This window comes from Globicephala melas, chromosome 7, assembly GCF_963455315.2.
Source record: "Globicephala melas chromosome 7, mGloMel1.2, whole genome shotgun sequence".
Classification (NCBI taxonomy): domain Eukaryota; kingdom Metazoa; phylum Chordata; class Mammalia; order Artiodactyla; family Delphinidae; genus Globicephala; species Globicephala melas.
The window spans coordinates 27,024,894-27,045,934 of record NC_083320.1 but is presented as its reverse complement, the minus strand read 5'-3'; the positions used below and the strand labels follow the sequence as shown (position 1 = coordinate 27,045,934).

The 21,041-nt window shown below is 36.8% G+C and overlaps 1 protein-coding gene across 28 annotated transcripts in view; it reads left to right on the top strand.

Annotated features, from left to right (window-relative positions):
* The window catches only part of MAP2 (microtubule associated protein 2), a 277,955-nt gene extending 257,122 nt beyond the window's left edge, over positions 1-20,833 (top strand). For 27 of the 28 annotated variants that reach the window (XM_060301896.2, XM_060301895.2, XM_060301921.1 and 24 more), the window contains 3 exons: positions 13,009-13,090; positions 16,643-16,755; positions 16,974-20,833. In XM_060301896.2, the coding sequence (XP_060157879.1) occupies positions 13,009-13,090; positions 16,643-16,755; positions 16,974-17,189 (411 nt within the window). In that variant the 3' untranslated portion in view covers positions 17,190-20,833. Of the gene's footprint in view, positions 1-10,948; positions 11,042-13,008; positions 13,091-16,642; positions 16,756-16,973 lie in introns of all 28 variants that reach the window. The other variant, XM_060301920.2, reaches the window with a different exon arrangement.
* The last annotated feature ends 208 nt before the right edge of the window (positions 20,834-21,041 follow it).

Here is a 21,041-nt window from a genome sequence, read left to right as displayed (position 1 = left end):
AAAGCAATCATTTCCTTTATATATTAGCAAACTTGTAATGCCCTTTCAATATACCAAAACAGCTTTTCTTTTTAACCTCAATATTATTTTCTTCCACTCTTTTTCTTATCTCTTGTATTTCCTGCCACTGATTTCTGGTATCCCTCTCTCATGCCAAAGAAAATGTATTTTCAGCAGGTTTAGAAGAAATGTCTTGCCAAAACGTGAGGCTGTCGAAGACTCCTACTCAGTGTTGAAACAAAAGTTTAATATTGCTTCTTCCTTTAGCAACAGACTTCTTTGCTTTCTCATTGTGATTCTGTTCAAGAAAGTCCAAAGAGTTAAGCAAAAATCAACCAAAGAAGGAACGAAGGACTCAGTATGCCATTTTCAGAACAACTATAACATTCTATAATAATATAGTCACAGAAAGATGCTTTTTCATAGAAAAATGTTATTAAAATATGAGCTACAAGAAACACTTTTTAAGCATAAAACAAAAATAGTTCTACCAAGTTTAAGCCTGTAATTCGAAAAATCTCATACTCTTGCCTTTGTCATAGTTTTGCACATCCAAGAGAAGGAAATATTTTGAGCCTTTTGGAAATATCCAAATGCCATATTATTTTTATATTTATACATAAATAATTGAAAAGAGTAAGTTGAATAAAATAAATTTAGTACCAATTTGCAAGTTTATTATTTTAGCTCTTTTGAGCTACCCCCTAAAATAGAGTAATTATCATGTGTATTTAAAATCAATTCTCTTTTTATAAATATCCCAGTGTCCTGGTATTCTCCTTAACTAAATGTGAGGTTTACTTGCTTATCTTCTGGAAAATATTGATACTTAAAAGAACCTGTTTCTTCTTAGAATCACAAGGGAATATTAAGTGCCTCAAAGATATTTTATTGAAACTAAAAAGAAAATCTAATAAGAAGGGAATAATTATTGATATAATTTGACAATAAATGATTTTATTCAAAGGACTTTTCAAGACAGACAAAAAATTGTTTTGGCCTCAGCTTTGCTAGAATCATTAAGTTAAACGAAGCCCAGAATATGAAGACTTATTTATTTTCTCTTTCTACTTCATTATGATATCTGGCTGTGAATATTTCTATGTCTAATTTTAATTGACTTCTACTATATTTGTTAATTGATAAAATTGATATAAAGATGTCTCACTCGTTTGAGCTGAACTAATGCTGCCCTAGAGATTATGGTAATTAGGGTTAGTAAAGATATGACACAAAAAATTACAGAAGGAACAAAAATAGCCTCAAATCATCATGTCATTTGAAGAAAATCTCTTGTTCCATGAGGCAAGTGGTAACCTGATGCAAAATTATCCTATGGCATCTTCAGGTGACTTGGAAAAAATCTCCAACAGTGGAGTTATAAAGTGACTTTTGTTGGAGAAGCAGGAGGTATTTCCTCACCAAGATAAGAAATAGATGGAGGGAACATATTTGCCTTCTATTTTGTGATAGATGGCATCAATGCATTTAAACTAGACAGGAAAATGAATTGGGAAATTGAGATGCACTACAGTTGAACTGTTTTTGTAGGAAAAGTATTTCAGTCAACACTTTAACACTATCCCCCTAGAAGCCTCCTTATAGTGTATGATCTTCTCAAATATAGGGAGTGAGGAAAGGGTCTTTTTCTGTACATGTTAAACTGGGGATTTTGATTGGATTTTAAGGTTCAACTTTATAAAATGACTAAGAGAAATTTTTATATTAAAGCTTCTTAGAAATTGTCAAGATAATATGCTAAAGACCCTTGTTATCTGACAGAGAATCCATAAGTGCACCCTGTTGGGGAAATTGAAGCCAGTGGCATGTTGTCCCCAATAGTAATTGTATATACTAGGATATTTGAATGGACAGTGACCAACCCAGAATCACTGAAGAGGACCAAGACAACATTGATACCTTCTGTAGGAGCCCAGTTTTGTAATAGACATATGTCATCTATAGTTATTAAGAAAAAAAGTCACACAACTCTTATTGGTGAAGATGGGAGTAAATTGGTAGATGTAACCTTAATTTAATTAATTCAAACTATCTGCACAGACTCTATTGTCATAAAATTCAGAGTGGTTTAATTGTATGTAAATAATTTAATTTTAAAAGCTTTATTATTGTTGTTTTAAAGTTTGTGCAATCACTAATATTAGGGAGAAGAAATGTATAATGAAAGATATAGTGTCTTAGGAATTCAACAACTTTCCAAGTTGGGAAGCTTTATTATTTGCCCCATTTTGAACATTTATTGCTCTTCCATATGTATAAGGTTTGTGCTTATGGCTATTATCTCTTCTGTTGAAGTCCAATTTTCTATTGGCAAAGAGGCTCAGCTCAGGGTTTAGTTCAGTGAGGCAAATCAATGCCTAATGGAATAGATAAGCTAGCTGAAGATATGAGGAGCTTTACAGAAAGCAATAAAATTAATCTTTTCAGCTAAAATATAAATTCATTCTACTGTAAAGAACATATGTCATCTCAGATTCACTATAGATAGTAAGCTTGGTTGATTTAACTCAAGGCATAGGTAAAGCTATCTTATTAAGTGTATTAATTTAAAACTATCTCAATGCACCTAGCTCCTTAAGCTACATTAAATCTAAAGCTAAATTTTAGAATAAAAAGTGTTAGCTTTTTAAGGACTAGGCTGCTTGATTTAAACAAAGGTAAGAAAATAAACAATTTCTCTAAATGTGTGGCATAAAAAATTTAAGCAACAGCTCAACGAATGGTACTTTTTCTATCTGTGGGTCAGATTTTTTTTACAGGCACTTGGATTTATATGGAATACTCCTACACGTTTTGACAAGTTTCTTCTCTGTCAGCTTTATGAAGATCAGTATACAAAGCACCTTGTGATAGTTGAAAGTTACTAATGAGGTGGTTTCACAAATCAGAACAAAGAGTTTTCTTTTCATCTCCCTTTCCTTCATTCCATATCCTGGCCATCTTTAGGTGCTAATGATTTTGTGCCCCAAACAGCACGTATTCTACCCATTTCTTTCAGTCCACTCTCCACCACCCTAGCACAGGGTATGTCATCTCTTGTTGATATCACTGCAATAGTTGTCAACTAGTCTCCCTTCATCTGTTCTTTTCTCTTTTTTTTTAATTTTTATTTTATATTGGAGTATAGTTGATATACAATGTTGTCTTAGTAGCAGGCGTACAGCAAAGTGACTCAGTTACACATATACATATATCCATTTTTTTCAGATTCTTTTCCCATATAGGTTATTACAGAATATTGAGTAGAATATTTCTGTTATTTTCTCTATCTGATATACTCTCGATACTGTAGCCAGGGCTTCTCACCATATTTATACATTCCATTGTATAATTGATTATTTAATGTCTGTCTTGTTTCACCTCCTAGACCATAAGCTCCATAAAATCAGGACTGAGGTCTGTTTTGTCCTCAGTGTTCAGTATATGGTAGGTATTTGGCATATTTGTTGAGTGAAAGTTGAATGAATGTAGTATACTGTATGCATCGAGAGATGCATTCTTTCTAGTGACTTGTTGAATGAGTGTGACTGCCTAAAGCTGTTACAGTTATTACCCAAAGAAACACCCCACGCTGGGACCACAGTGAATTTTGGCTGAGAGAATGTTGGATCAGAATGTAAGAGCTGAGTTCTTGGTCCAGCTTTTTTGCTAAATTATTGTGTGACCTTAGGTACTGACCTCTCTGGTCCTCGACTTTTTTTTTAGTTTATTATTATTTTTAAAAATTATTTATTTATTTATTTTGGGCTGCATTGGGTCTGCGTTGCTGTGTGTGGGCTTTCTCTAGTTGCAGTGCACAGGCTTCTCTTGTCGTGGAGCACGGGCTCTAGGTGTGTGGGCTTCAGTAGTTGTGGCTCGTGGGCTCTAGAGTGCACGCAGGCTCAGTAGTTGTGGTGCACGGGCTTAGTTGCACTGCAGCATGTGGGATCTTCCCAGGCCAGGGCTCGAACCCGTGTCCCCTGCGTTGGCAGGCGGATTCTTAACCACTGTGCCACCAGGGTAGCCCTCAACTTTCTTATTTGTAGGATAGAAGCAACAAAATAATACTTGTTTCTGTATATAGCACCACCTCATTTAAATAGACTATGTGGACACTTTAAGCTCTCAGATCCATGGTTCTACAGTGGTTTTGCATTGCAGCTCATCAAAAAACATTCATTTAGGTACTCTAATAGACTCCATAAATATTTGTGCCACAAAGGGCCAGCTGAAGTTGAGTGAAAAAGCAGTGTTTCTGAAATAGGAGTGTAATTGAGGAAGGGGGAGCAATGGGAAGGAGGAAGGAGAGAATGAAATGTGTGAAATGTAGAATGGAATCTTTTTTATATTTTCTTATAAAGTTTTAGGCATTATCCTGAGACTTTTTTTGGCCTTTCACATGCTAACTTGAACGAGTTGCTTTCAATTTTATATTCAAATGAAAGAATGGAATTAATTCTGGAGGCAACTGATAAGTTATAGTAAAACAGGATTTTTTTCTCATTGTATAAAATTATGATGGTCACCACTGTGAAGGTCTACTGAGTGCTATTAATATATAGGCAAATTTACAAATTATAAATTTCATTAAAAAAAAAGAAAGACTGAAGCTTATTTAGATCTTTTTTCTCATTTGTATATTTATTCTTTCATCATTTACGAAGACTATGCTGGGCACTATATGATAAAAGGGGAATGGATGACAATAACATCCCCTGGCCTCTACAATCTAGGCAGAAAAAAAGTGTTTGTTTGTTTTTTCTTGTCCTCCCCTAGTTCCCTGCCTTTATTTAATTTTAAGTTTTTTCCAAGCCATTCTTTCCATCTCCTTAGGCCTCCAAATAAATACTAAATAAGAAGTATAATAAAATATCCCATTCACTGTAAAATGCAGCCCAGCATGAAGAAAAACTGTTCACCAAAATACATTACAAGGCATTTTTTTGCTCTCAAATTCATCATTATCTCAAAATGAAAGCTCCTTGAGATCAGGGACCCTGTCTTTTTTTTTTTTTTCCCCTCAGGTTTTTTTTTTTTTTTATTGGAGTATAATTGCTTTACAATGGTGTGTTAGTTTCTGCTTTATAACAAAGTGAATCAGTTATACATATACATATGTTCCCATATCTCTTCCCTCTTGTGTCTCCCTCCCTCCCACCCTCCCTATCCCACTCCTCCAGGCCGTCACAAAGCACCGAGCTGATCTCCCTGTGCTATGTGGCTGCTTCCCACTAGCTATCTACCTTACGTTTGGTAGTGTATATATGTCCATGCCTCTCTCTCTCTTTGAGGGACCCTGTCTTTATGCAATAGAATTTTATAACTGTAATTCAAGTATCTTTTCTAAGGTAATGAAAAGTTATTGAGCTAAGCTTCATAAATATTAATTATTTAAAACTATGGAAAAATTATTACTTTGGGTTTACAAAGTTGTGGCCTGTAGAGTCTCTTTTTGTTTGCTGTTCATTTACAAACCAAGCAAGGACATGGGAACAGCACTGAATCTCAGGCTGTTTTCAAACAACTGAACAGGCTCTCAAAAAGTTACTTTCTTACCAACTTGGTCCAGTATTCCTTAAAATTTTAAACTAAAGAAAAAAATGTAATGTTAAGATTTTGACATATGAACTTGATAAAGCTCATTATCTGTTAATTTTCATGAGTCACAATGACTGCTATATTCATAACTTTCCTTCCAGTGCCCATGGGCAGACCACTTAAAATATTTAACAGTGCTTCTAATGGCTAAACTCAATGTCTGTTTCACCAAAAAGTTCTTTCCAAATTTTTCAGCATTGTGCATTCACCCCAAGGTTTCTCAACAAGGTTTTACCTTCTGTGCTTTTTGACAGTCTGCACAGGAAAATTGGGCTGATGCCTTAATAGGCCCTCTTCCATATTCTTTTCCTTAGAGATCTGTGGAATTGTATGTTTTCACATAGACTATTATTTCTATTAAAATGTGTATTGAAATATACTTATTGTTTATATTTATATACTTAGTTTTGAAGAAATTATTGATCAGTGTTGGTAGAGTTAATTAAAATTCAGAAGGGACTATAATGTTTGTATACCTGTATGCATTTTGACCAGAGCACAGGGTTGTTAACAGATGAATATTTGATGAACATCATCTGTTCCAGAGAACTTTCAATCTTCAGGAATATACGATATAATAATATTTTTGTTTTAATATATGATACCTCTGGACTCTATAGAGGCTAAATAGTTTTCATTAAAATTGAATGTTATGGAATAGGAAATACTTTTGAGAAAGACAGAAAAGTGTTTTTATAATGCAAGTATAAAGGAAAGCTTAATAAGCCTTCCTGAGAAATGATGCAAACCCAAAGGAAAAGCTTAATTCCCCATAAAGTTGAAGGGAAGTCAATTGAGTGTCACTGTCCACTACCTTTCAAAAAGAATTTCTTTCTAAGACAACCTTGGATGGAGAAAGAAAGAAATTTCTTGTAATTGAGGTTCATACCTAGAAGATACCTGAAAGACCTAGTACCAGATTGTAAAGGAGCTGAGAACAGAATCCAAACTTTCGGACTCCCAGTTACTTTCCATATCTTGCTATCTTGAGCTGACATGGGGATATTTTTACTTAAATAAGCAGCAGCAGAGAGTGTCAAAAAAATCAAGTTTCTGTTGCTTAAGAAATCCTGTTGACGCTGTGATTAATGCCTCTGGTTTATTTACTGTTTTACTAAAAACTATGTTAGGATTGTATTTTCTTTCATTTTTCATGTTTCATATTTCCAACTAATCTCTAGTAAGAGATCTTTTCCTGTCTACAGGCATAGCCTGCATTTTGTATTCCTGCTCTTTCTTAGAGTAACCCCATATTGGGGGGGGAAACAAAAAGCTCATTTCTCTAAAGGAGCAATTAAACTTATATGCAGAGAGAGTACAGTGGCAGATCACTTCAATTGAACCATTATGGTAAAATTCAACTAGACTCACATCAAGAATATCCAGAAAGTAACTATTCTGTTCTTCCCTAACATTGTGGAGGAATACATAGAATTAATTAAAATTAAATAATTCTGATTAATTATTCAATTACATTAACCTATTCTTTATAACTCTTCATGCTTATAAGACCCTTATATGAATGAAAAGTCAGTGGTGTGTGCATACAAGTAATCAATGTATGCCCATGAGAATAAAGTCCTTTTTTGCCAGCCTCCCACTTCGAGGGACTGGTTTGGCTGAGCCTTGAAGGATGATCTGTTACAGACTAAACTTGGAAAGAGGGCATTCTGTCAAGAGATAAGAACATGAAGAAAGCATAGGGGTGAACCTGAAAATGTAACAAGGCCCTTAATATGGACTAGAATACAGTCTGGATGAAATGTAAAGTATTAGGAGAGGACTCAAAAGTCAGAATTGCTACAAACCCTGGTTGCCTGGCTAAAAGTTTTGTTGCATTTAATAGGAAATAGGGAGTTTGGTAGAATTTTGAATAAGGCAGAGTTTTAGGAGGATGATCCAGTTGATTGATACAATAATACATTTCACTTCCACTATGAAGTATGCAGGAGGAAAGGTTGTCATATTCTTTGCATTAATAGAGCAAGTAAAAATTTTGATTGAAAGAAATTAACAAAGATTAAAGTGTGATTTAGAGTTAATGTTGGATAATGATTATTCAAATAATTTTTCCTTCATATCATTTAAATAGAAAATTAGTTCATTTGTAAATTAGAAGGTCATTATATTTTTTCTAGGCAGTCTCTAAGATGTTAACATAATTTTTCTTGACATAGGCTTTAGGAAAACAAAAGTCCAATGAAAATTTCTTCCCAAAGAAAGTAGTTTTTATTTCAATCTATCCACAGAGAACAGAAAGTTAAACTCAACTCTGATAAAAAAAAAAACTAATCTGAAATAAAGCCTTATGCTTCACAGCAGTCATCTATTTTTCTATTTTATGGGATGGTTGCTGAAGACTGCCTGTATTTGTGGAATTAACTCTCTAAGGTGTTATTTGCCAATGATCCTAGAGATATTTGGCATGAAGTATTTTGTAATTTTGCTAAGGCATAAATGTGAGTCACATGGCTCAGATATAAGTTGTCAAGCTCGAGTTTAAAACTTACTGAACATCAAACATTCACTGCCCAGAGTGGTTTTATTTCTGTCCACTCAACCATTAAGCAAAATGAATGTCATACTTTGCCTCATTTTAGACAAAAGCAATATACCATGGGGCTTCCCTGGTGGCGCAGTGGTTGAGAATCTGCCAACTAATGCAGGGGACACGGGTTTGAGCCCTGGTCTGGGAGGATCCCACATGCCACGGAGCAACTAGGCCCGTGAGCCACAACTCACGCGTCTGGAGCCTGTGCGTGAGCCTGTGCGTGAGCCTGCAGGTCTGGAGCCTGTGCTCCACAACAAGAGAGGCCACAGTAGTGAGAGGCCCGCGCACCGCGATGAAGAGTGGACCCCGCTTGCCACAACTAGAGAAAGCCCTCGCACAGAAACGAAGACCCAACACAGCAAAAATTAGTTAATTAATAAAAACTCCTACCCCCAACATCTTCTTTATATATATATATATACATATATATATATATATATATATATACCATGAAGTTTTTTCAATTATGGAAATATGTAAAGAATGTGTTATTAATGCATGTCAAATTAAGCAAACATGGATTAATATAGTCTACCATCAAAAAAGGCCAGCTAGGGCTTCCCTGGTGGTGCAGTGGTTGAGAGTCCGCCTGCCGATTCAGGGGACACTGGTTCGTGCTCCGGTCTGGGAAGATCCCACATGCCGCGGAGCGGCTAGGCCTGTGAGCCATGGCCGCTGGGCCTGCACGTCCGGAGCCTGTGTTCCGCAACGGGAGAGGCCACAACAGTGAGAGGCCTGCGTACCAAAAAAAACAAAAAAAAAGGCCAGCTAGTTTTTTCCGCTAGAAAATCTATGATTCTCGGGAAAATCGACTTTGAAGTTGGCCTTGAAGTTTTAGAATTTAAGATTTAAATCATCTCTAAATAATGTAGGCAATGTGTCCCCTTTGGGTTTGAATCATTCGTTTTCGAAATCATAAAAATTGTCAAACAATTGATTAAAAGTTAGAGTCAAACAAATTTATATAACTGAATTTGGAATTTCCATTTTTGCAACAGATGAGTCAGATTTAACATTTGGCTTTTGGTCACTTGGTAATGAGTCACTTGATTGGTACTCTTATGATCTCTAAATTAAAATTTGTAGATGAAATATGAGAATCTGTATATCCCCAAGGATTAGAAAAATGGCTTAGATGAATTCTGTTTCATTGCCAAAATAAATAGATCCTTATGGAGAATAATTTAAAGTATTATTATTAGAAATAACAAATCAAAATTATTTGCTTTCTAAAAATAACTTACCTGTGAGGTTTGAAATGTAGTGGCCCTTAGTGACTTCATTATCTGCATCTACAATTTATGTGAAACTCTTACAGTGCAACTACACATATGGCTAGATACAGACTCTGTGATAGCCCCCCTTTTTTTAATAGGAATTTGTATTATACCCTAGAGAGTGGCCCAATCATCATGTCTTCTGAATTCAGATTTTGACGAGAGGCCCTTCCCTTGGGCTGCCGATGAGAGCTGTGAATGATACTTTCCTGAAAGGAACGAGCTATCTTGTCAATGTTAGGCAGATGCTGCAATTTAAGCTTTGTCTAGTTAAAAATAGTCAGGATTCAACGTGCTCTTGAATGTTTTACTCTTTTTTGCGAATACCAAGAGATGTGATACCATTCTTAGAGACAGCTGTATATGTAGGGTAATTTTATTAAGCTTTTTTTTTCATATATAAGAGGATAAATTGTCCACTAAAGACGGGATTTCCCTTTAGCTATTGGGGGGTAGTTGTAGCCAAAGTAAGATAAAACAAACAAAAATAAACCTTTCCTTCCATTCTTACATTGCTTGTTGGCCCTCCAAAACACGCACAACTCAAAAACACATGAAAGAAGCTACAAGAGTTATTACTTTGCACATTACATTACACCGGAGTAATATCTTTCCAGATCTGGAGTTGCTATTACCTGGATTTACTATTGCCTTCAAGGTGAGTACTGGACTTGCTGAAAATAGAAATAGAACACCTAACCTCATATCTGTTGGGCCCAACCAAGGCCTGGACTACCTGTTCATGACTCAGTACAAGTCAGCTAGCTAATGGTCCTTGGTTTTCTCCCCTCTAAAGACGGAAATAATACTTTCACACCAAATCCAAGAATAAGGGCTATTTATGAGCAGTTGTCAGAGAGAGGCCTTTCAAAAGGCTACCGAGCCAGACCAGCAAGGGAATCATAAATCCTTTCAGGAGAGGAGGCTCAGAGCCTCCTTGTTGACCGTCTTGGGAAACCAGGGCTTCTTCCCCTGGATGAATGAGAACCCTCACCTGTAGCATTCAGCCAGACCAATGTGAACCTCACCTGTTCTATGTGGACCAATCATAGTCAAGTCAAGTGTACCAGGTGATTCACAATTGTGATGGGTGACCCTTTAGGGATTAAGGGGGATTAAGGGCACTGGTGTATCCTTCAGGATCCTGGGCTGAACTACAATCTTGGCCCTTCCAGAGAGTGGACCTGAGTCCCAGCGTTGCCCACAATATCAGAAGCCTCCTCCTCACAGATAATTCAAGTTTTATTTTTCTTTTCCTATATTGTTTCCAGATTATAGCAGCCTACGGCTGGGATATCTAAGGCTCTCAAGCATTTGGCCCTTGGGGGAGCGGGGTGCAGGAGAAAAGGGGCTCATATTCATATGATAGATCTGCTCTTCAGTTTCAGTGTTAGTTTTTTCTCTTAAATGATTACGTAGGTGGAAGGGAGTTTGGAGCCTCTGGTGCTGCCCATTTCTGGTTCCCTGTACCCAGCATATTGAAAGAAAAATGCACAGTGAAGTTACTTCCAATTCCTTTTAGGTTAGGATTTTAAACCAGAAGATTGATCTTAGCAAGGTTCAGTCCAGATGTGGTTCCAGGGATAACATCAAACATTCTGCTGGGGGCGGAAATGTAAGTAGAAGCTTCTGTTAGGAGCCGTCCTGATTGTGTGGAGCCATCTGCACAGCAGGCACTTGGTCTCCTTTCCTGCCTCCCTCCCAACACACTCCCCCCTTCTTGTTGCTGCTCCACACGTCCCCCTGGTTTGGGAGCTTGTCAACCTTGCATTTTTGGTGATGGCCTTCCCATCCTTCCCTCTAAGATCACTGGCGAATTCTTGCTTTTTTAATGGGGTACGCCATGGTTTTCGGGGAGATGGAAAACCCACCTCACTTGCCAATTTGTTTGCTGGCCTTTGGCTTCAAGGTATTTTCTCATGCTGTCTCTACGCCCCTGTAAAAGTCAGCTGTGCACACAGTTTTCTAGCTCCATTTAAGTTACTCTTGGGGCAAAGTCTGATGTACTTGAAAGTACCCAAACTGTATAATGTCAATATTTTGTGCTTCATTATTCATGAGAGTTGGGATATCATTTGGAATAATACAAAACTGGTGAAGCATGGCTCATCTGTAATTCAGTGAAAAGATTCAAGTCCCAGTATACTCTGGACTGGACTTGATGGAATTTTTTCCTGTCTCTTAAATTGAGTGAAAATAATATCTATGAGAGAAAGGGAAAGATGAATCCGTGTTTCTCAAATGTAGTTGAGGAAGAGTTGAAACAGGCAAACTCAAGCTAAAGAAAGCATGGTTCTTTGTAAAATTAGAATAACAAAAAAGGCGAACTGGGTGACTCTCTATACTACAGATCCTGTCACCTAAACTTCAGATTCTGACCGTCTGTGACTCAGGTAATTTATAGATTATCAAATCCGGAATTCTCACCTATCTAATAACTCTTGGTTCCTTGCTCCTCAACTGGGCAGAGATGGAGTCAAGCAGTGAAAGGAGAGACAAGCAAGTGCCTTCTAGCAGGAGCTGTCGCCTGATGTTCAGAGTAGCTCCACTGGGTGTGAAAATATGCCATGTGGGAGGACCACAGCAAGGTTTTCTGGGCTCTTTCCAGGGTGCAGGGCTAAGCTTCAGGCTCAGCATTTACACTGACAAGGTTGCCCTCCTTCCTGTTGCCCTGACTGTAAGCTCACACCATGTGGTACTTTCACAGAAGCAATCTTGGTCCTAGGAAATAATTTGAGGGTATCAGAGGGTAGACCCAGCTGCCCTCTACTACAGGTGCTGCCGGTCAAAACACCTACATGGAAAAGGATAAATTGAGATAACTAATGATCTCTAAAGTAAGTAAGGGAGCTTCCAACCTCCAAAACAGTAGTCTGAAACTTTCCCCTAGAGAAGAATCACTTGTTCAAATGTGCAGATTCCCTGACTCCATTTCCAGTGTTCAATTAAGTAATTCCCATGTATTTCTGATGCAAATGGACCAGGAACCACACTTGGAAAGCACTGTTTCAAATATTGGGAGATGAAATAATTTCAACAAGACACAAAGAAGAAAAAATGCTGTCATTTTATATTGATAATTTGGTGTGCAATAAAAATTCCATTTAGCCAAGACATGACAATAGTATTTTAAAAAAGCATGTTTAGAGCTTTCTTCTTCTTGTTATCTTAAAGCAGTGTTGGGCTTCTTGTTTCTATGAGCAAAGTTGGTCACTTTTATGTAAAAATCACTTTTTAAAGCATAATTTCTCTCTTCACTTGGCTCTTTGCTTATGGAAAGGTTTGACACGATGTGGCTTCGTTCTCTGGGTGGAAGCTTGCCGTATGCATCCAGGTGTTTCTATCCCCTTGGGGCATGATCTGTTTTCTGCTAATAAAATCTTCTATTCTAGGATTTTCCTTCACTTTGGTTTTTCTTTCCAACCAAACATGTGGGAGGATCTATGGAAGATTGTGTTTTCCCATTTGTATGTATATGTTGTTGTATGTTGTGAGTTTGGATATGTTTCTAGATTTGACGTATGATCTTGGGGGTTGTTTATGTCTAAACTATTTTAAGCACATTTTATGTGGTTCACACAGGTACAGATTGTCACCAAGAAGATAGACCTAAGCCACGTGACATCCAAATGCGGCTCTCTGAAAAACATCCGCCACAGGCCAGGTAAATCCGTACTTTTTAGTAGTCTGGGAGATATTAGATTGGATTCAAGAAATTGACAAGCGAAATTTGTGTTGCTGTGAAATATCTAATTGGAAGGACTTTTCCAAATCCTGATACGTCATGCTTTTATTAATAGAAATTTACATGAGAAATTTCAAGGCATCTTCACTTGGACAAGTAAACTTAGTTACCACACACAGGCCACGTATCATAGGACATGTTAAAAATTAAAAGGTACAAAAAAAAAAAAGAGAGAAAAAGACAAAAAAATAAAATTAAATAAATAAATAAAAATTAAAAGGTACATGAGATGCGTTTATCTCGATGTACGCAACATGCATGTTGGAGCTCGTTGGAAATATATCGTCTATAAAATACACTGGGCCATGTATTTATACATAATACATACACTGAAAGAAGCATTTCCAAAGATTTTTCAAGAAATTGTTTTTCTGCATTATGTGAAAAAAGGATTGTGCTTAAGCAAAGCTGAAAAAATTAACTTTTCTGCTGAATTTCTCAGATCCAGGTCTATAAGTATTGTGAATCCTCAGAATGCAATGTCTCCCCCAACTTATTTGACCATGGACTTCTTGTTTTTCTAGAATATCTCATAAGACTGATGCTCCAAGGTAGAACTTCTACTCATCTTGCTGGGGATTTTTCCCTCTTTAATTCCCTCTAATGTATTATGAGTCACTTTTTCTGAGTATCATGTATTATGTTTTTGCTAAATCCACCTCCATGCATATGTAAATAATGGACAACTGTCAAATTTGTAAATTTTCTTGAGAATATTTTGACACAATTTATATATACCATTGAAGGACAAGAGGAAGCAATTGGTTTTAACCATCTATGCTTGGCATCTTAATTAAACCAGGTAATAGGTTATTCCCATTAATCATTGTCTCAAATGTTATCAAAACAAGGTATAAGAATAATTGAGCCCAATGAGATTTCTGACCAGGAGATTATTAAGAAGAATTTATTAGTTGAAAAACAAAGGTAGATAGGATATGTTTCAAAATAGATAAACGAACTGGAAACATATCTAGAAATTGGGCTTCTCTTTGGCAAAGGGTGTTCATAAGGCAAGTCAAGGAGTTAGAAACTACGAGTAAGGAATCTCCATTCCTGGTTTCAGAATTGCTACGCTGGAATTAGCTCTCTGTCATTTAGGAAACAGCAGGGATATGTTCCCATGTGGGTATCTTCACAACCCCCCCATCTATTACTTAAGTCTACAAACATTTAGTTGACTTTGTACTGTGTCAACAGTATGATAGAAGTATTTGGCTACGCTGCCTACTTTCTTCCAGAATACAAAAGACAATATCGGATTCTTTCATTCCACACAGTAAGTATACATTTAGTTAAATTCACCTGGGGTCTTGATGCACAGAAAAATCTTATATAGATAAGAAAATATTCTGTGTATGTTTTACTGGTCATAAAAGGCTATTGTCATGGACTCCCACCTTTTTCTAAATCTAGCTCTTACTTCGTAATAAATGAACCAGGTGACTAAGTTCATAAAGATGTATTAGCACAATGATCCTTGTCAATAGCAAGCTTTTCACAAAGTTACTTTGGACTGTGGAATATCTAAGGAGAAAATAAAGGAAACAGTTTGATACCTGGAGCCACAAATTGAAATATCCGGTCTTGTGGACTTCACTTCGGGACATATGAAGCTTGACAGGGATTATAGTCTTCTGCAGTTACTGCTCCTGAGGGGGCCAGAATTTTTCAGAACCAAAGGCAGAGATGTCTGAATTCAAATGGGCTTCTCTAAGAGTTACGTAAAAATACCTAGTAGGACTTCAACAGAAATAGAGTTCTCAGTCTTCCTTTTCTGAATATATTTTGGGTCAATGTTACATTGTTATTTTTTTTTTCTCTCTCTCTCAAAATACAGTTCAAAAAAATTTTAACAAGGTTACATAGATACAACATATAACCATAAAAGAAAACTTGAAAAGACAATTTCTATCAGAGGCCACCAAAAAATAGAAAAGTAAGATCCTAAGAAAGTTGATCTCATGTAGCTGAAAGCTCAACATCTTCTAGACTCTAACCAATATAATTATGTTTTATGAATCACACTAATCCTGTAACAACAAACAAGTGAGACCCATGGGGCCAAGTAAAATGTTGGAAGGATAACACTCCTGCAGTTATGCATCTTTTGAGGGAAGGACAACTACATGTCTTCTGTAAGCGTGAGTTAAATAACATCATGTACATCCTAAGCCTTCAGGAGGAGAATGAATGAATCTTCAAAATTTAATCCAGTAACACCATACAATTTCAAGGGGCCCCTGGCCAGGTAATTGGGTGTTAATATAAATGTCCAGGTATCACATGAGAAAAACACCACAGGCCTAAGAGACCTGTAAAGTTTTAACAGACCTTTCTCTCGTCTACAGAGATAAATAAGCAGCAAGAGTCCAAAATTGAAAAATCTCTTCCATGTTTCCATAGAGTCCCTCAGGTATTCTTCCCAAATCAAAATCCCAGGAGAGATGCAATGATAGTAGAGGGTCACATGGCTTACCACTGGCCTTGCAAAAAAATGCATAGCGCCAAAACCAAGTTAATAATGCAAGTCAAAGCTAATCTCTTAGGTGGAGACAGGTAAAGGTGTCTAATCCAGCTTCCTTCCAGGTCAAAGACATCAGCAGACAGGCTCAAGAACAGGCTAAAGGACAACTCAATGTAGAACTCCTTACATTCCTAAGCCTGAGAAAGGTGTGCAGAAATGGGGAGTGCCACAGAAGGGTGGCTCATGGCACTCTCATCTATCGGCAGATCCTCGAGTTTCAGACTAATTAGCATTTGAGGAAATGGCATGGTCAAAACTCCGTCTCAGTATTATCAGATCAAAGTCAGAGTCACATTGGTTCTATGGCATCTGGAAAAGAATGGGATCTCCTGAGAGTCTCTTCCTATCACTCCATCTGCTAATTAAAATGGAAGCTCTTAAGCAACTTAGCCCCTGACTCCAGTTTCATCAGTCAAGCTATCAGTGCTGAAAATTGACAAATGGTAATATTACCCACATGCACTCCATTGCTAGCCTAATAGTTCTTTGAACAAGTGACCTATTACCATTAAGAGAAATAAAGAAGAGCTTCATTGCAATTTAATTTGCTCCCTTAGAAATAAGAGACTAAATGTGCCAAGTTTGAGAAAGGATACATATGATACTTTCATTGTGTTATTTTTAGAGTTTTTATCACACAGACAAGAAAAACCCCTCTGATATTTTAGGTTAGACATGAGTAGAGGAGAAAGGAATTAACATGTAGAGCAATCCACGTAATGGTACAAAAAGGATGTCACTACCGTAGATGGTGTGGGGAAAATGGTATAGTCTAGAAATCTAAAAGATTCCTTTCACATCCATGGTCGGAGGGATAGTAGAGTTCATTAAGTTTGTCATTTGCCATGGTCTACCTACTATAATCATTTTGGGGAACTAGTCACCACAAATATAAGATTTAATTTTAGCAAGGCATTTAAAAGCCTTTCTCCTCTCCTACGTAGGTGGTGGGCGTGTGAAAATTGAGAGTGTGAAACTGGATTTCAAAGAAAAGGCCCAAGCTAAAGTTGGTTCACTTGACAATGCTCACCACGTACCTGGAGGTGGTAATGTCAAGGTAAGAAACAAGATCCTGAGCCGATCTTGCCTTTTTAAAAAATCCTTCTGAAATACTCTTCATCAAAATGGGTCCCAAATTGAAGGCCTGGACATCTAGAAGTAGGGATGGTAGAGCTGGATAGAAGTGACATGAACGTCAGCTCTGGCATATAGAGAAAGAGCTAAGCAACAGTTAAGATGCTTGAGTTAACGAGGACTGATGCTTGTCTTAAACAGATTGACAGCCAAAAGTTGAACTTCAGAGAGCATGCTAAGGCCCGTGTGGACCACGGGGCTGAGATCATTACGCAGTCCCCAGGCAGATCCAGCGTGGCATCCCCCCGACGACTCAGCAACGTCTCCTCTTCTGGAAGCATCAATCTGCTCGAATCCCCCCAGCTTGCCACCCTGGCCGAGGATGTCACTGCCGCACTCGCTAAGCAGGGCTTGTGAATATTTCTTGTTTAGCATTGAAGTAATACTATTTAGGCATGAGCTCTTGGCAGGAGTGGGCTCTGAGCAGGTGTTATATTCATTCTTTACAAACCATAAAATAAATAATCTCATTCCCAAACTGTAGTAATTGTTACAATTTTATATTAAAAAAGAATAGTATATGCAGAAATTGACTTGATTTCCATTTGTAAAAGGAAGATACTGGCTTTACATGAGTACAATTGGACAATTATTTTTGCTCTGCTCTGTTTTGCATGGAGTAATATTATTTTAAAAATTGCATTTCTACCTTTCATGTGCCTGAAGGCTATCCACTACATCCTGAAAGGCCTTGTTAAAATCCAAGCTGCTCATTTCACTATTTTGTTGCTGGGTGAAAAGATAAAAAGCTGCCCATTGTAACTTATTACAGGTTAAATTAAATCAAGGAGTCTGATTGCAGGAAGGGAAGAGCATGTAAGAAATAAGTTTTTTTTAAAGCGTTATTTTGTATAAATGGGAAGAAAGATTCAATTAAGTTATTAACATTTGGGACCTGGATAATTATATCAGAGTATAAGTCAATCCAATAAATTATTTAACTAATTAAGAAATAGTTACGACGCATTTGAGCTGTGGTTGAGGAAGTGGTATAAAGTGCATCTCTTAGGAGTGAAGCACTTTCATTAGGGTGGACTCGTGTCTGATTAGAACGTTGGTTGATCAGCTAGATTTGTGTACACACTACCAGTTTCACACCCCTTTTCCATCTGTTTGATACAGTATTATAGATATAAATATATATATATTTCTCTGTGGCCATTTGTGATACTTCCTCATATACTTGAATATTATACTTCCTTATTCACAGCATCTGTGTCTCCTGCACCCTTTGGTGTTGCAGTTTTAGGTATGTGAAAGTAGGTGTTAGCAGGGTTCTTTCCCTATTAAAAAAAAGTTTAAAAAGACAAAAAGTTTTAGCATGAAGTTGCTTTCTGTAACAACTCAAAGCTGTAACCCTGTTTTAGTGCCAGATACAAGTCTCTCCCGTGATGCTAGAAAAAATTTGTTTTTCTTTGCTTTCACCAACATGGAGTTTGTGGGGGTGGGTCCAGTTATACATAAAAGGGTTTACAGATTGTTGGTGTAAGATTATGGATTTATCTTACTTTGAATCACAGGATAGTTTGGGTTTTATTCCTGTAATCATTCATGAAACAGACTTCTTAAGATTTCTTTTTCTTTTTTTTTCCATTTGCTAAAGTTGAAACTAACAGTGGGATTTGGGGGCATGTTATCCCATTCTTCCAAATAGTACCTGTTTATTAAATTATCTGATAGAAAATGTTTGACTTCCATACCCAAAGTTCCCTTGATCAGAAGGGAAAAATACGGTGTTTTGAGAAGCTATAGCTATAAAATATTGGAGATGCAGATATCTAAATCAGTTTTTTCATAACTCCAACATTGTACTCTGTAAAGGAACACTATTATTTATCAGTAGATAATACCATTCTGACTTTAGATGCGGTCTAGAAATCACAAATCTATTAATTAATTCACTTTACAAATCATTCATCTTAAATTTATGAATAAGCAATGAAATAGTCAATAGCCTGAATAAGGCAGTGGGTTACCAGGCTAGATGGATGCTTTCTAGTATTTTATCTGTTCTTTTTCTTGCTCAGGGATGGTAGGCTGGATCTGAACAGTTAAAGGCAAATGGTCCAGTAGGCGTTTGATTCCTTTGAGCCAAATCAGTTCTCGAATATAAAGGGAAAAAATGATGAATATGGACTGAGGCAACAAGCTAGTATAGTAGCATCTAAGAAAGAAGCCAAGGGATGCAAAGACAGAGACGCGGGTGCCATTTTGTGACCCGTTGGAAATTACAACCAATGCGACTTCCATAAAAGAAACTCTAGGAGCAAAAGTGCACCATTCATTCTCAACTAAGAGGTTTTACGTAGGCAAACATTTCTGAAACTATAGATCAGTTATTTTATAGGACAAAGATTTAGAAATGACTGATTAGGACTGTGGATGTGTCTGTTTTCTGCCTAATTATTGCTGTGAGGTTTGATTTGTCCCATCTGGGCATTTTATTCATCAGCTTCCCTTGAAATGCACCAGAATATAGGAGAAGAAAGAATAGGCATGTGGAGACTTAACAGTATTTTCTTATGTGTTTGGTAGTGTTAGATAGTGATTAAAGCTGAAGTTAACAGCTGGTTAGAACAGTTTTAACCTGTGAAACAAGTATTTTTTTCAACCTGGTTTAAATTTTTTATAAGCATTAAGAATAAGTAAACATGATCTACATATTAAAATTGTTTCTTACAAATACATGTCTAAAATAAAGATTATATAAAGTACCAAGTTATAAGATTTGGCATTAAAACAAATGTTTACTTCAAATCACAGCAAAATTATAATGAATAAATGCCCTTGCTTTGTATGGAAATACAAATTCTTTATAAAAAGTTAACAAAATGAACCTGATAATTTGTACAAGTAAAAGAAAGAAACACAGGCTAAATGTCTTCTTATGGGGATAAGGGGTGGAACCCATCTTGCCTTTACACTCAAGATTAACGACACAAATTAAGCTTTTTGAACACCACTCTTGTGGGGACATCCATACGCTGATCTAGAAATTAAGGCTTCATAGTTCCAATTCTAGATCTATTAATGCCAGTTTCTCTCTGGCTTTAGCCTTTGAGAACCTGTTTAAGGAAACATAAGTAATCCAGAGCTGTGAAGAGTTAAAAGGCCCACTCACTCTCTCTGGGTCACCTGCAACCAATAATTGGGTACTTTACAATGATGCAGCAGAGATCCGAGTCCATGATGAGTCTCAAAGGCCATGTTCATTTAGGAACCAACTCTCTCTGGATTCTCCTGCTGAGTTCCAGCAGGGTGATGGGCTAAAAATCCCACCCACAAGCAAGACACCTGTGTCACACTAACTAGGTATCACTGAAGAAGGCTGAAGAGAGAACTTGGTTAAATGGAAAGATGTACTTGATGGTAGCTGACCTTCTCCACACACTCATATAGTTATAGAGCAGGAAATGGGTCATCAGCCAAAATATGTCAATATTATTAAAGAAATAATCTCAATGTGGTTGATTCTGACATAGCTGCAAGTATAGTATTTTCTCCTATTTTTCATGCCACAGAAAGGAGGAAAATAAACTATTCATGGTCTAAGTGGCCAGAAAAGATAGATCCATGGCTTGGAAAGGCAAATTCTACACATTCCTTCAAAGACTGATGTGCTAAAATTAGCATTGATGTTTGTTTTCTAACACCTAGGATTTTTAGCCTGGGTATGTAGGTTGAGGCCAAGTCCCTAGCAGGAAAAAGCTTATTTTTAGACTCCTAAAATGTCAATCATGAAGATCTACTTCAACTTTAGCAAAAAGAAAAAAAAAAATCAACAAAAAGTATACTCTGTATGCTGGGATTCCAAGGTTCCAACATGCCGCTACAAATCTGTGGGGGGTTTCTTTCTTCTGATAATTCTAGAGCCTGTTACCATAGAAAGGCATTTCTTCAATGGCTGGTTGTAGTTAGTTCATGTTTTTCAAGCAAAATTTGCAAATGTATTTGTTGCTGTATAGTGATTGTTTTGCAAAATAAAGTTGCTTGTCACCTAACTGATAGTTTCAGATTGTTTCTTCTTCTCTGGAAAAAAACCATAATATATAATATGATCTAATCTAATCTAATATAAATTCCTCAATCCAACCAAAGAAAAATTATGAAGAGAAGGCTACAGTTATCTGCTGAATGCCTACTATGTGTCAGGCCCTCTCACTACTGTATTAGCAGGATGCTATCTGTTGCAAGTGACAGAAACTCGAA